General features: G+C 39.7%; 2 protein-coding genes across 8 annotated transcripts in view; one reads left to right on the forward strand and one right to left on the reverse strand.

The window, feature by feature from the left end:
• Positions 1 to 9,423, reverse strand: part of CEP290 (centrosomal protein 290) — a 96,056-nt gene extending 86,633 nt beyond the window's left edge. For 5 of the 7 annotated variants that reach the window (XM_005206047.5, XM_059886127.1, XM_059886124.1 and 2 more), the window contains exons 1-6: positions 9,126 to 9,232; positions 8,405 to 8,534; positions 8,185 to 8,262; positions 5,990 to 6,059; positions 5,654 to 5,700; positions 2,648 to 2,791 (exon numbers count right to left, since the gene is read on the reverse strand). In XM_005206047.5, coding sequence (XP_005206104.1) covers positions 2,648 to 2,791; positions 5,654 to 5,700; positions 5,990 to 6,059; positions 8,185 to 8,262; positions 8,405 to 8,506 — 441 coding nt within the window. In that variant the 5' untranslated portion in view covers positions 8,507 to 8,534; positions 9,126 to 9,232. Of the gene's footprint in view, positions 1 to 2,647; positions 2,792 to 5,653; positions 5,701 to 5,989; positions 6,060 to 8,184; positions 8,263 to 8,404; positions 8,535 to 9,125; positions 9,233 to 9,342 lie in introns of those variants that run through there. The other 2 variants (XM_059886126.1, XM_059886125.1) reach the window with 2 other exon arrangements.
• Positions 9,424 to 9,523: 100 nt separating this feature from the next.
• Positions 9,524 to 15,100, forward strand: part of TMTC3 (transmembrane O-mannosyltransferase targeting cadherins 3) — a 52,057-nt gene continuing 46,480 nt past the window's right edge. The window contains exon 1 of the mRNA XM_002687188.7: positions 9,524 to 9,715. The gene's annotated coding sequence lies outside the window, so the exon portion shown is untranslated. The remainder of the gene's footprint in view (positions 9,716 to 15,100) is intronic.

Raw genomic sequence — 15,100 nt, forward strand, 5'->3', positions numbered from 1 at the left:
GATCTCCTTTAAGATGGACTGGCTGGATCTCCTTGCCTGTCTAAGGGACTCTCAAGAGTCTTCTCCAACACTACAATTCAAAAGCATCAATTCTTTAGTGCTCAGCTTTCCTTATAGTCCAACTCTCACATCCATACATGACCACTGGAAAAACCATAGCCTTGACTAGATGGACCTTTGTTGACAAAGCAATGTCTCTGCTGTTTAATACGCTGTCTAGGTTGGTCATAACTTTCCTTCCAAGGAGTAAGTGTCTTTTAATTTCATGGCTGCAGTCACCATCTGCAGTGATTTTGGAGCCCAAAAAAATAACGTCAGCCACTGTTTCCACTGTTTCCCCATCTATTTCCCATGAAGTGATGGGAAAGGATGCCATGATCTTAGTTTTCTGAATGTTGAGCTTTAAGCCAACTTTTTCACTCTTCTCTTTCACTTTCATCAAGAGGCTCTTTAGTTCTTCACTTTCTGCCATAGGGTGGTGTCATCTGCATATCTGAGGTTATTGATATTTCTCCTGGCAATCTTGATTCCAGCTTGTGCTTCTTCCAGCCCAGCATTTCTCATGATGTACTCTGCATATAAGTTAAATAGGCAGGGTGACAATATACAGCCTTGATGAACTCCTTTTCCTCTTTGGAACCAGTCTGTTGTTCCATGTCCAGTTCTAACTGTTGCTTCTTGACCTGCATACAGATTTCTCAAGAGACAGGTCAGGTGCTCTGGTATTCCCATCTCTTTCAGAATTTTCCACAGTTGATTGTGATCCACACAGTCAAAGGCTTTGGCACAGTCAATAAAGCAGAAATAGATGTTTTCTGGAACTTTCTTGCTTTTTCGATGATCCAGCAGATGTTGGCAATTTGATCTCTGGTTCCTCTGCCTTTTCTAAAACCAGCTTGAACATCAGGAAGTTCACGGTTCACGTACTGCTGAAGCCTGGCTTGGAGAATTTTGAGCATTACTTTACTAGTGTGTGAGACAAGTGCAACTGTGAGGTAGTTTGAGCATTCTTTAGCATTGCCTTTCTTTGGGACTGGAATGAAAACTGACCTTTTCCAGTTCTATGGCCACTGCCGACTTTTCCAAATTTGCTGACATACTGAGGATCCTCCAAACCCACATGTCCTGCATTGGCAGGTGGATTCTTTACCACTAAGCCACCATTCGTCACCTTTAGGTGGCATCAATCTACACTTTTTTCACTGCAAAAACTATACAGATATTAATAGCTCACTTTTACATTACTTCCAAACTATCTAATAAAATAGATACACCAAGAATGGGAATTTGGGACTTCACTGGAGATCCAGAGGTTAAGACTGCATGATTCAATGCAGGGGTCATGTGTTTGATCCCTGGTAGGGGAACCAATTGTAGGAGAATGGAGAAGGCAGTGACATCCCACTCCAGTACTCTTGCCTGGAAAATCACATGGATGGAGGATCCTGGTGGGCTGCAGTCCATGGGGTCACTAAGAGTCAGACACGACTGAGCGACTTCCCTTTCACTTTTCACTTTAATGCATTGGAGAAGGAAATGGCAACCCACTCCAGTGTTCTTGCCTGGAGAATCCCAGGGACGAGGGAGCCTGGTGGGCTGCCGTCTATGGGGTCACACAGAGTTGGACACGACTGAAGCGACTTAGCAGCAGCAGGGGAACCAAAATCCCACATGTCCCATGGCACAGCCAAAAAAAAAAAAAAAAAAAGGAATATTTTTCCTTATATATCAGTCTATGATGAATTCTTTTTAAATATCAACATTACCTCATAATCAATGTCATTTACTTATATTTATAACAATCTATTTCCAAGAGAACAAGGACAAAATAAGATTATCAGGACATGATAAAACATTGACCTTATAAAGGACACAAAAAGCTTCTGGGCATCAGGGATGGGACAACTAATACACATATACACCAAATTTTTTACTAAGTCAGTGACAGTGGAAGCAAAAAAAGAAAACATATTATTTTCTAAAAGGAAATATAAATTTATCTGCAAAAATATAATTTTTTTCTGAAACTAAACTTAAGTGAACATTGAATTATTTTATAAATAACAAGTATAACATAAGAGGGAATAATAAACTATGCTTGTATAAAAGATGACACATTATGATTTAATATATGATTTGATTTACAAAATGGTGACATTAACACTCTTTAAGAACCTCTATATTACATAAAGTGAGGTATGCCTGAAAATAAAAATTTGATTATTATTGAATATATCATTAAAGATTAATTTCCAAGTCTACCACTAATATAAATAAAAACTTTTTTCCCAAATTATGGCAAATAAGAAAATCAATTGATTTTGAATGCCTAATTTTTTCATATCAATATTCCAGGCCAAATCATCAACTTTATGTAAAGAATTTTTAACATCTGCAGAAAAAGATACCTCCATATATAAAGAATTAATGTCTAGGTCATATTCATTCACTAGAAGTACTTGATCCATTGTATTTTAAAGACGTGATGACAACATCAGCTATGATATAAAACCTTAGAAATACATATAGATCAATTTCCACAAATACATAAAACTTGCTATCGTTACTAAAAATGATAAAAAGTATAAACAGGTAGTGTTTTTTGGTAACTTGAACAGTTAAGAGTCAATGGAAAAATGTGCCTCACTTGTTCATTAACTTTCTTTTCTTTCTCCAACTCTTTTTCCATGTCCTCCAATTCTCTATCTTTTTGTTCCAATTGCTTTTCAAGTTGGCGAATTTCATCACGTAAAAACCGAGTGTCACGTCCACCTGCAGAGTGCTGTGCCATCTGAAAGTAATAAACCAAAAGTATAAATTAATTCCATTACATTTGGAGATTCAAATGAATCAACAGCAAATAATTATTTTGACTTTTAAATTTTATTATAATCAGCACCAAGTGTTTAAAATCAAGCTGCTGAAGAACCATTTTTATTAAGCTTATTTAGGCTTTAGTTCACAGACAACCCTTTAAGCTCTTCCTAAGCCACCCAGAGCTACAAAGAATTGAGTGTCAATCACTCAGATTCTGTTATAGCTGAGCCACAGGCATCAGGGTAAACTACAAAGGCATATAATGGTCTATGCAATGAACTATTTAGGCTTTCCCTGAGTACCAGAGCTCTGAAACAACACCAGAATCCACCTGAGCCTCCACCCTAGTCACTGACCCATGGGCTTAAATTAAGCAGCCCTTCCCCTCATATCACTGACTCATATTTACACCAGTGCTATCTAAAAGAACTTCTAGGATAATGGAAATGTTCTCTGCACTGCCCCATATACATGTGTCTACTGAGCACTTGAAATGCAACTAGTGTAATGAAATGAATTCTTAATTTAAGTTGTAATTAATTCACACAGTAATGAATTTAAACGCTAACAGCCACACATGGCTAGTACTATCATATTAGACATCCAGACAGATTACCTTTAAAATATTGCAGCAGACTAAATACATTTTGCTTCATATTCCAGTTACTTTTGGAGAAGGCAATGGCACCCCACTCCAGTACTCTTGCCTGGAAAATCCCATGGACGGAGAAGCCTGGTGGTCTGCAGTCCATGGAGTCACCAAGAGTCAGACACAACTGAGCAACTTCACTTTTACTTTTCACTTTCATGCATTGGAGAAGGAAATGGCACCCCACTCCAGTACCCTTGCCTGGAGAATCCCAGGGACGGCGGAGCCTGGTGGGCTGCCATCTATGGGGTCACACAGAGTCAGACAAGACTGAAGTGACTTAGCAGCCAGTTACTTTGGGTCATGGTCGAAAACACCAAAAATCCTCTGGTCCTCTAATCTGTCTCTAAGTCATCTCCCTGCCATTCAGTTCTGTTATTCTTCTATGTTAACCAAATTTTTCATACTCTTTACCTCCCTCAAAAAGCTTTCCATTATGCTCTCAAAGCAAACCTTCTTCCAAGATAAACTAGTATTTTACTTCCCCAGCCTTTCCACTGACTTATCCTTTCTACCTCCTTGCTTTAGCTATAGTTTGGCTCTTTTAGTACACTACTTCATTTGGAACTTTTTCAGATTGGAAATGCTTATTCTTTCAAATCTCATATACCTAGGGGTTAAGAAAAGGTGTTGATTTACCCCAAACTATAATTTCTAGGCTATCATTCCTCCGCCATCCTGTAAAAACTCCTCCTGCTGCTTTGAATCTCACGTGATAGCCAGCTTTCTTATCACTACCTATTCATGGTAGTAGCAAACTACCAACTTCTCAGTCATTCCTTCACAAATTCACTGAGAAATTTTGGCACGTGGCTCACAGTCTTCCATCAAAAGTCCCCAAGCAATTTCTACACATATGTAACTCTCCTTCTGGACTTTCTTTTTTAAAACTCTTCTTGTCTGCATTATAGCCTCACACTCCCATCCCCACACCAGGACCTTGTCCAAGCAGAAACATTCTTCAATTATTCACAACACATCTGCCCTTTTACCTCACAAGACCCTTTAATCCCTTGACTCCTCTTCTCCTTAATCTCTCCCTAACATCCCAACCTTGATTTCCTTGCCTATTTAGCTTTTTATAATCACTGCTTCAACCAATATCTCCAACTGCCCTATTCTGTTCTGTAGCAGTTGCCCTGCTAAACACTAGCACAGACTTGATCTGACTCCGTTAGCTCACTTGTGCTTGTGCTTAGCTGCGTCTGACTCTTGGTGATCCTTGGACTATAGCCCACCAGGCTCCTCAGTTCATGGGATTTTCCCAGCAAGAACACCAGAGTGGGCTGTAGCCCACTTTTTCTGGCCGGGAAAATACCACGAACTGAGGATCAAACCCGCATCTCCTACATCTCCTGCATTGCAGGCAGATTCCTTACCCACTGAGCCATTGAGGAAGCTCTCATAATTCAGTTAACAAGTACTTATTGAGAAAGACTGGTATTTCCCTAGAAGCTGGATATACAATAAGGAATAAAAAATAAAACCATCTGAATCCATACAGCTAATATGTGAAAGAACCAAGATCTGAACATTCCAGACCCTGAAATCTCCAATTCATTCTCCATATATTTTAGGTTTTATCCGACTTCCTTAAAGTTTGACTACACATCTCCCACTCTTAGCAGATGACCTCTTCATCCTCTCAAATTCCAGGCACTAAACCTACCGACATGAAAAGCTTCTGTAAACATCCATTCTTCCTTCCTTACAAGTACAAAGGAAAAAAGGTCCTTCCTCCTTATAAAGACTAATCCATTTGTATCACATTCTTTCCAATAATCTCCATAATTTCAATGTATTCAGTTCCTTCACTGAAAATTTATGTTCACATTTCGGCTCTTGGCTTTCTCAAAAAGCTCCTCTTCTCCTACACCTTTCTGTCACTGTTCCTCAAATTCCAACTTGCCTCACTACACCTCAGTAATAGTAATCTCTCTGTATATTTCTCTAGACTGTAAGCTCCATGAGGTTACTCAACATTTTTATTTTGTTCACAATTGGACGTGCAATCCTTAATAGAATTTAAGGTACATAAAGGCATGTAAAATATATACTGAACAAGTAATTATAAACACAGTATCATTCCAGTGATTTTCCAGCCAAATATAATGAAAAAAATCTGAAAATAATAATTGAAAATGATAATATTTACAATTATACCCTAAGAAATACAAAAGAACATACCTCTAGTTCATTTTCCAGTTTCATTACTTTAGTTTTTAATTGATTTTCTATTAAAAAAGATAAATGTTTGAATTGGTTAGATCTCAAAACAAACTTTTAAATAAATTTCAACAAAATAATAAAATTATTTTTTAAAGTCTATCATATTTATAATAAGGTAACAGAAGAGAAAGTAACTATTTTGTACATTTTCCATGAAACAGGAGTTCCAGAAAAATCTTTCGAAATAAACTATACACATTTTATAGAGTCTATATTAAAGTTGATTCTCTATTGCTTAGTGAATAAATGGAATCTACTCTAACACCACAGTAATCCTTTCTCCAAGGCACTTACCAAATTTTGCTTGTTCTTCTCCAGCTTTTTCTACTTCTTCCAAAGCTAGCTCTACTTCTTGAGCTTTCATCTAAACATTAAAAAAAGTTATTTCAGTATGCCTTTACATCAGAATATAAGCACTAAAAATAAGAATTTAGTTTTATTTTCTATCCTACTACTTAGGGCCTGCAATGCCTGGCACAAGGAGACATTCTGCGAATATGGGCTGAATGAATAGGTGAATTTCTTACTTAAGGCTATAATTTCTAGATTCCTAAAAGTTTGAAACATCTTTGATTCCTCTTTTTCCCTCAAGTCTTATATCAAGCATTGCAACTTTCCCTTTGTAATGTTTTCAGCTATCTCTTTTTTCTATTTTAATTTTCATTACTCTAGCCCATAACTTATGTCTAACTTCTTACATAATGTTATGTCTAAACCACTTCAATTCTCTTCAATGTGTCATTTAACATAACTAATTTAACCCTCTGAATGCAACTGTATAGCTCAAAAACCTTTAATGGCTTCTAACTGTTGAGCATAAGATATGCCTTTAAGGCCCTGGACAGCTTATTCCAACATCTGTTTCTTCTACAACCTGCTATAAACTTTCTGCACTTGTCTCCTCAAATGTAAAGAATATGCATATTTTCTATCCCCAGTTTTTATTTACGGTAACTTTCAACTCTAGAGGGCTTCCCTTGTGGCTCAGCTGGTAAAGAATCCACCTGCAATGCAGGAGACCTGGGTTCAATCCCTGGGTTGGGAAGATCCCCTGGAGAAGGGAAAGGCTACCCACTCCAGTATTCTGGCCTGAAGAATCCCGTGGACTGTACAGTCCATAGGGTTGCAAAAAGTCAGACAGGACGGAGCGACTTTCACTTTCACTTTCAGCTCTAGAGGGCTTCCCAGATGGCACTAACGATAAAGAACCTGCCTGCCAATGCAGGAGGCATAAAAGATGTGGGTCGGGAAGATCCCCTGGAGGAGGTCAGGACAACCCACTCCAGTGTTCTTGCCTGGAGAATCCCATGCACAGAGGAGCCTGGAAGGCTACAGTCCATAGGATTACAAAAGGAGCCTGGCAGGCTACAGTCCATAGGGTTACAAAGAGTCAGACATGACTAAAGTGACTTAGCACGCATGCACGCTAGCGCTAGAAGCTCGTAAACACTTTACCATTGCCTCCACTTACCAAAAACTACTCAACAAGTCTTTGACCTTTATAAGGTATGAGAGTGAGCATTGTTGAGTTGTGTCTGACTCTTTGCGACCCCATGGACCGTATAGCCCACGGGATTCTCCAGGCCAGAATACTGGAGTGGGTAGACGTTCCCTTTCCAGGGGATCTTCCCAACCCAGGGATCAAACCCAGGTCTTCTGCATTACAGGCAGATTCTTTACCTGCTGAGACACAGCAAAGCTCTTAAAAATCAGTTCAGTTCAGTTGCTCAGTTGTGTCCGACTCTTTGTGACCCCATGAATCACAGCATGCCAGGCCTCCCTGTCCATCACCAACTCCTGGAGTTTACCCAAACTCATGTCCATCGAGTCGGTGATGCCATCCAGCCATCTCATCTTCTGTCGTTCCCTTCTCCTCCTGCCCCCAATTCTTCCCAGCATCTAAAAGGTATTCTCACATCTAAATCTCTTCCTCTCCTAACAAATGTGTACAGTGGTTGGCTACTCTAACAAATTATAACATAATTAAAATAAAACAGGCTTCCCTGATAGCTCAGTTGATAAAGAATCTGCCTGCAATGCAGGAGACCCCGGTCCCATTCCTGGGTTGGGAAGATCCTCTGGAAAAGGGATAGGCTATCCACTCCAGTATTCTCAGGCTTCCCTCGTGGCTCAGCTGGTAAAAAAAACTGCCTACCATGTGGGAGACCTGGGTTCAATCCCTGGGTTGGGAAGATTCCCTGGAGAAGGGAAAGGCTACCCATTCTAGTATTCTGGCCTGGAGAATTCCATAGACTATCTAGTCCATGGGGTCACAAAGAGTCGGACTGGACGGAGCAACTTTCACTCACTAATGTAAGACATCCATATGCCTTTTAAAACACAACTATTCTGTTTCCCCTACACAGTCTTTTAGGAACTTTAGCTGTCATTTAGATTTTACAAAGTGCTTTAGAGATTAACTTATCTAAGAAGAGATTCTTAAGCTTTCTCTAAAAGTTAAAGCTATTATTAAAGTACTGCATACAAACCTTCATTAGTGATTGAGTAATTCTAAAAAGGTGTATCATATTTTCTTGACTTTCACTTTTTAGCTCATTTACTTCCACCTAAGAGAAAAGCAACAATTTCATATTTTATAATTCTTAAACAAAATATAAGAATTCTTTCAGTTGTACCATTCAGCGATTTCAGGGACAATTTAATCATAGTTGTATGTATGTAGCTATGCTTTATTTATCAATTAAGTACCTTGGATAAGGAAATTAATAAATTATCTGCCAATTCTTCTTGACGAGGCAGCTCATCTGGGTCAACCTTTCTTATTTCTTTCCAGTTTATATTAGGCGGCATCTTGAATTCTTTCACTGTGCTTTACCTTCTATAACAAAACAAGTGGGTATTAGCATTTACAAGGTAAGTAGCATTACTGTTTTTACAGTAATTTAAAGTTGTTACAGATCAGATTATTACAACTCTCTACGGAGTTTGCAAAAAGTTATTGCTTCTTAATTGTGTAACAGATATGTCGATTAAATAGCCTGTATGAAAAGTACAACAGTTGCAAAAAATCATCAGATATTTTATCGGTCAAATAACTTACGAAGGCTTCCACGCTTAAACTTCCACGCTTAATCTAAGTCAGAACTAAGATTCTGAGTCCCGCTCCTCCACGCCCCCTTACCACCTCGAACACCTAATGGTGCCAAGCGCGGGGGTGCTTGAAAGGCTGAAATTGAGCCCTGATTCTGAGAAACAAGAGCTAGAATTTTTTTAAAAAGTGAGGAAATTTACGATTGAAACGAGTGCAGTTGGGCCTGGGAAATCAGGGCTGCAGAAAAAGGAAAGCAAACCGATTGCGGACAGGCGGCTAAGGAATGGGGAAACTAAGCTGTTGTCTATCTGGGCCCCGAAGGTTAAAGAACCTGCGTGGGAAGAGACTATCGGTTTGCGCTCACCAGGACCCACCTACCTACACCAAACCTGGCAACCAGCGGCGGCCGTTCAGCTACCATACCCACTCGGCCCGGCCCAGCTGCCAAACCTGACCGCTCTCCAGCGCCGTTCCTATCGGACACTGGATCCAGCCAACTGGTCCGGAGCGAGTAATAGCGACGGCGGCTGCTAGGCGACACCATTCCCCACCCCGCCGAGGCCGCAACAAGAGCCCGGATGCTAGCGATGCCTACCTTTCACGACCGTGGGTGATGCTTTACGTTCAGATTCCCCCGCGAGTTCCCTGCACTGTGTGTTATGGACGAAGTGAAGGCGTGAGGTGAGGACTCCAAATCCCAAAATGCAGTTCTGCTTGGAGGCCGGGACTTTTAGGACGATGAAGTCTCTGAGAAGTGGAGGTAGGCCGTTCCCGGCGTGCAGTGCGGGAGGCTGCGGCGGTACCGGGGTGCGGGGGAACCGCCCGGAGGCGGGAGGCGCTGCGGCCGAGGCGTGTCTGCGCTGGTGACCTGAAAGAGGCCGAACATGCCTGTGCCTTCGGTGGCGTCGCTCGACGGACCGCTTTTCCCGAGGTTTCTCTAAGTCAACCCCGCGTGGAACTGCTCCCAGGTGAGGTCGGGCTATTGGTTGGTGGCTGGGGAGGAGTTGACGGGAGCGGTCCCGGGTGAGAGAAGCTCCTGCCTTTGGGGCTGAGGGGCCCAGCCAGAGTCTGAAGAGGTGGGAAGACGCCGCCCTCTCCTTGGGCGTTCGCTGGCGACGCCCTGGGTGGTGCCCTCTGTAAGAAGGCAGAAGTTTTAGCTTCTTTGAGTTCATAGTCTGTCCCTGTACGGTGGAGTGGGGGCCGCGAGCTTGGCAGGGGGCGAGTGAGAATTTGGGAAGAGGACACCGCATCCTCCGACCTCGTACGCCTTACCTGTAGCCCCATTATCTTCGCGGGTTGACGAACTTGAAGGTTGAGCGAAGGTTCCAGAGAGGAGAGGTTAGAACTTGCCCAGGCCACTGCTAGGGGGTAGAAAGATAAGGCACCTCTGTACTCAGCAGTCCTGTTGCTGTCACTCGCTTGGTGACCAAGGGTGGCTTTCCCTGACAACTGCCTTCTTAAACGATTGCAGCTTTTCTTTGTGCAAGTTTTGCCCATCGGGCTGCTCTCAACCATTCTGGAATGTGATACAACGCTAGGAAAACTTTCTTAAGCTGTAGACTTGAAATCTGAATACATTTTCAATTGTTTGGACCAGTGCATCCATCTTTGTAAAATTTTAAACACTTTCTTTTCATTTGCTAACTATAATTGATACCGAAGTTTACTTTTGAAAATAATTTCTTTCCAAACCATTCAGTAGAAAATAAAAAACATAATTTTGTGATCCATTTAGAGACGTTCATCGGATTTGTAGTAGTGATCATTTTGTCTAGTCCTTTCCTGGAAGATGGTATGCCAAACATTAACCCTTTTTTGACTATGCCGTATGTCCCCATAAATTATCTTGTAAATGAAGGTTTGTACCTGTTGACAGATCTGTTCTTTCTGTCAGTTTGCTTTTTTTAGATCCCACATATAAAGGAGATCACAGTTGTTTTTCTTTCTCTCTCTGACATTTCACTTAGCATAATGCCATCATGTTCCATCCATGTTGTCATGATGTCATAAATGGTAAGATTTCTTTTTGTGTGTGTCTGAGTAATATTGCATTGTGTGTCCATACTATTCATACATGTCCTTTATCCTTTCATCCATGCATTTATACTTAGGTTGTTTCCATGGGTTGGCTATTGTAAGTAGCGCTGAATGAATATCTCTTCAAAAGAGTGATTTAGTTTTCTTCAAATATATACCCAGAAGTGGAACTGCTGGATAGTATGGTAGTTCTGTTTTTAAGTTTTTGAGAAACCTGTATCATTGTTTTCTATGATGGTTTCATCAGTTTGCATTCCCACCAGCATACACAAGTGTTCCCTTTTCTCTACATTTTTGCCACCAATACTTATCTCCTGTCTTTTTGATGATAGTCATTCTTACCAGGTGTGAAGTAATTGATACTCTGATTGTAGTTTTGATTTGCATTTCCCTGACTTTGCGTGATTATGAGCACCTTTTCATATACCTGTTGGCCATTATATGTCTTTGGAAGAAGTTCCTGTGCCGTTTTTGAATCAGGTTTTGTTTTTTTGTGATTGAGTTGTATGAGTTTTTATTTTGAATATTAACCTGTTTTCATATCTATTTTTGCAAATATATTCTCCCGTTCCATGGATTTCCTTTGTTATGTGAAAATGTTTTAATTTGACATAGGACCATTTATTTATTTTTGTTTTGTTTTTGTTGTGCTTTGGTTCCAAATCCAAAAAGTCATTTCCGGGACCAATGTCGGGGAGCTTACCCCGTATTTCTACTGGAAGGATTATGGTTGTCGGTTGTATGTTCAATTCTTTAATCCATTTTGAGTTGATTTTTGTGAGTGACGTAAAACAGGGGTTAGTTTCATTCTTTTGCTTGTGGTTCTGTTTTCTCAAAACCATTTATTAAAGAGACTATTCTTTCCCCATTGTATATTCTTGATTCTTTTGTCTATTTCTGGCCTCCTGAGTCTGTTCTATTAATCCGTGTGTGTGTGTGTGTGTGTGTGTGTGTGTGTGTGTGTTTTCATGCTAGTTGCAAACTGTTTTGATTACCATAGCGTATTCATTATTTCATTTAATCTTCATAATAACTCAGTGAAATAGCTGCTTATATTGTTCTCATTTTCCAACTAAGTTAAGAAACCTAGGCTTGGAGAGTTTAAGAACTCTGCTCAGACTTGAGTAGTATGATTGCACACGAATCTTTCTGGTTAAAGGATATGTTTATAACTGATACATGGCTTTCTCTTGCGTGCTGGATACCAATACTTGTAATGTGCTTATTCCTCTGTCTTGCTGTCTATATTAAAATATGTATTCTGATTACATAACTTTGTTTACTCAAGAATTTGAATTAAATATTCTTCATATTCAGTGTTTTCAATTCATAATTTAGCAGGGGGAGGCAGAGAGGAAAGCTAGTGTTTCTGGAGCACATATGTCATTTACTGTGCTTAAAACTACATACTTGCTTTTGTAGTAGTAATCTGTTATTTTTGCTGCATCACCTTATTTTTGTTCTTGTTTTTTCATTCATTGTGACTGTTATTTTCTATTTATTATTTTTGTTCTTGTCTGTTTTAGTCTTTTCTACCTTTACCTCTCCTCACTTTCTTATTCACATTTAGGGTACCTGGCCTAATGGTAAGTTTTATTCTCATTTTTCAAAACTGAATGAGTATAGGTTCAGAGAACCTAAGTAATTTTGTAATACTTACTGAAACTAAAGTTATAACCCACATCTCAATTGCAGTACTGATTAAATGCAAAATCTCACTTAAATTTTATAACTTTGTTATTGTTGTTCAGTCTCTTAAGTCATGTCTGACTCTTTGTGACCCCATGAACTACAGCATGCCTGGCTTCTCTGTCCTTCGCTATCTCCCAGAGTTTGCTCAAACTCATGTCCATTGAGTTGATGATGCCATCCAACCATCTCATCCTCTGTCACTTCCTTCTCCTCCCGCCCTCAATCTTTCCCATCATCAGGGTCTTTTCCAGCAAGTCAGCTCTTCACATCAGGTGGCCAAAGTATTGGAGCTTCACCTTTGGCATCAATCTTCCCATGAATAATCAGCGTTGGTTTCCTTTAGGATTGACTGATTTGATCTCCTTTCTGTCGAAGGGACTCTCAAAGAGTCTTCTTCAGCACCACAATTAGAAAGCATCAAATCTTCGATCCTCAGTCTTCTTTCTGGTCCAGCTCTCACATCTGTACATGACTACTGGAAAGATCATAGCTTTGACTCTTCGGACCTTTCTAGGCAAAGTGATGTCTCTACTCTTTAATACACATTACTTATTCTAACAGTATTTTAGGGCTTATTCACTCTGCTAGACACTGGGGGTGCAGTAGGAAATGGCTTAACTAAGGTCTAGGCTCTAATGCACTGTAGTATGTTTGTACTTAACTGTGGAGAAAGAAATTTAACTCAGGTTCTAGTTCAGTCACTTCCTGTGTATAATTTTGAGGAAAATCCCTAAAACCCACTGTTATTCTTCGTGTAGTTTTCTAAATCACTCAATTTTCACCAAGAGAAGGAATTTATCTGACAGTTTTGTAAATGTCTTTACTATAGGAGCACTTGCCTAAATCTGCCTTCTTTCATCTCTTTGGTTTTATGAGCAGTTTTATCTTCCCAGAATCATTTCACAAGAAAGGCTTGCCTTTTATAATTGATACTTCTGTTCTCTGTACCAACCAACCTGCATTCTAGATGTAATTTCCATCCCTTTTATGCTACCTTATCAAGAAAAGGAATAGTAACTTACTGTTCCAGTGTCTAACATAAAGCATGGTGTTGAAAAATTTAGTCTCTACTGTGTACAGAAAATGTTTTGTTTTGCCTTGCACTCATGGAGAGGAATCAGTGTGCAGCAAGCAAACACTTGTCTTCTTTCAACATGAGGAGACTGGAAAGATTAGTAGGAGTCAGTGTGAATACAGACCATGCAAGCCAAAGTTTTACTTTTGAAGAAGATATAATCATGAAATTACTGAGCTGAGAAGACGTTCCTCTCCAGGCTAAATACTCCCAGATTTTATATAAGTATTTCATAAAATAGTCCTATAGATTTCTTTTTTCCATGATTGTATTGTCGGGATATGGAAGAGTGAGCACTCACTACAATTTTGAAGGAATTACATTGTTTTCTGTGTTCGTAATGTGTTTATGAGTGGTCAGTTGCATTTGGATTCTTTGCATATAGTGACATTGCATTTGGTAAGCCAGTCAATCTTTCCATCCACTCACACTGTGCATCTGTGTGAATATGCTTTTGTGCCTAGGAAAAGAACTGGAAGTTCCCTTTGGTCTGTTTGTGCTGCCAACAGAATACCATAGATTTGGTGGTTTATAAGCAGTAGGAATTGCTCACAATTCTGAAGACTGAGAAATCCAAAATCAAGGCATAGCAGATTCAGTATCTAGTGAGGATCTGGTTCATAGCAGGCATCTTTTCACAGTGTCCTCACATGGCAGAAGGGGCACTGGATCTCTCAAATCCATTAATAGGATTAATGCCCTTATAATAATATGAAGCTCCACCCTCATAACCTGATCACCTCCCCAAGGCCCCCTCCTCCAAATAACATCAGGCATTAGGATTTAACATGAATTTGTGGGTGGGGGAGACACACAAACATCCAGTCTATAGCATTCAACAGGGATGTGTTACATTGTTACAGTAAAGTGAATCTCGCTGCCCTCTCTCTGTGTCCTTATGTAACCCTCTCCCTTTGCCCTAACCTCTTCCCTTGCAGGTGACTCTTTTGGACAAAACCCAAGATGGCTCCAGAACTGAACTCAGGATATATATGAGAAGTAGCTCTCCTCCCTTTCTCTCATAATATGCTTCCTTAGAGAATCTTCAAAATTTCTATTGTCTTGACCCTTTATAACCTCTCCCACATTGTTTCTGGGTTTACCTTGCTTGATTGATAGTAAAAAAAAATGCAGTATGCAAGAACTTGAAAAGTGCATGTGCATTGGGACTTACCATCTGGCTTTCCTGACAGTACCATTTAAAGTTCAGGTTAACCTATTGAAGAATATGACTACAAGAAGTAGAAAGGACTAACTGCTCTTAGCTACATTTAAAGCTTGATTTGCCTAATTTAAAGCTGCATTTGTAATTTTAGTGTTTTCATTTTTATTCAGGGACTTCAGATGCCTGACTTAACAAGCAAAACTTTCTCAAAATTTAAACAACTTCTATAAAGCTAGAAAACTATACTTAAAACTATGGCAACTGCCTTGGTCTTACAAAAATTTCAATATTTGTAAACGTGGCTATAAATTCTTATACTTTTCAACTAAAAGTCTTAAATCCAGAAATTGCATGGTCGATAATTTAATATTATGGATAGGGAGG

The sequence above is a fragment of the Bos taurus genome, chromosome 5, assembly GCF_002263795.3.
Source record: "Bos taurus isolate L1 Dominette 01449 registration number 42190680 breed Hereford chromosome 5, ARS-UCD2.0, whole genome shotgun sequence".
Classification (NCBI taxonomy): domain Eukaryota; kingdom Metazoa; phylum Chordata; class Mammalia; order Artiodactyla; family Bovidae; genus Bos; species Bos taurus.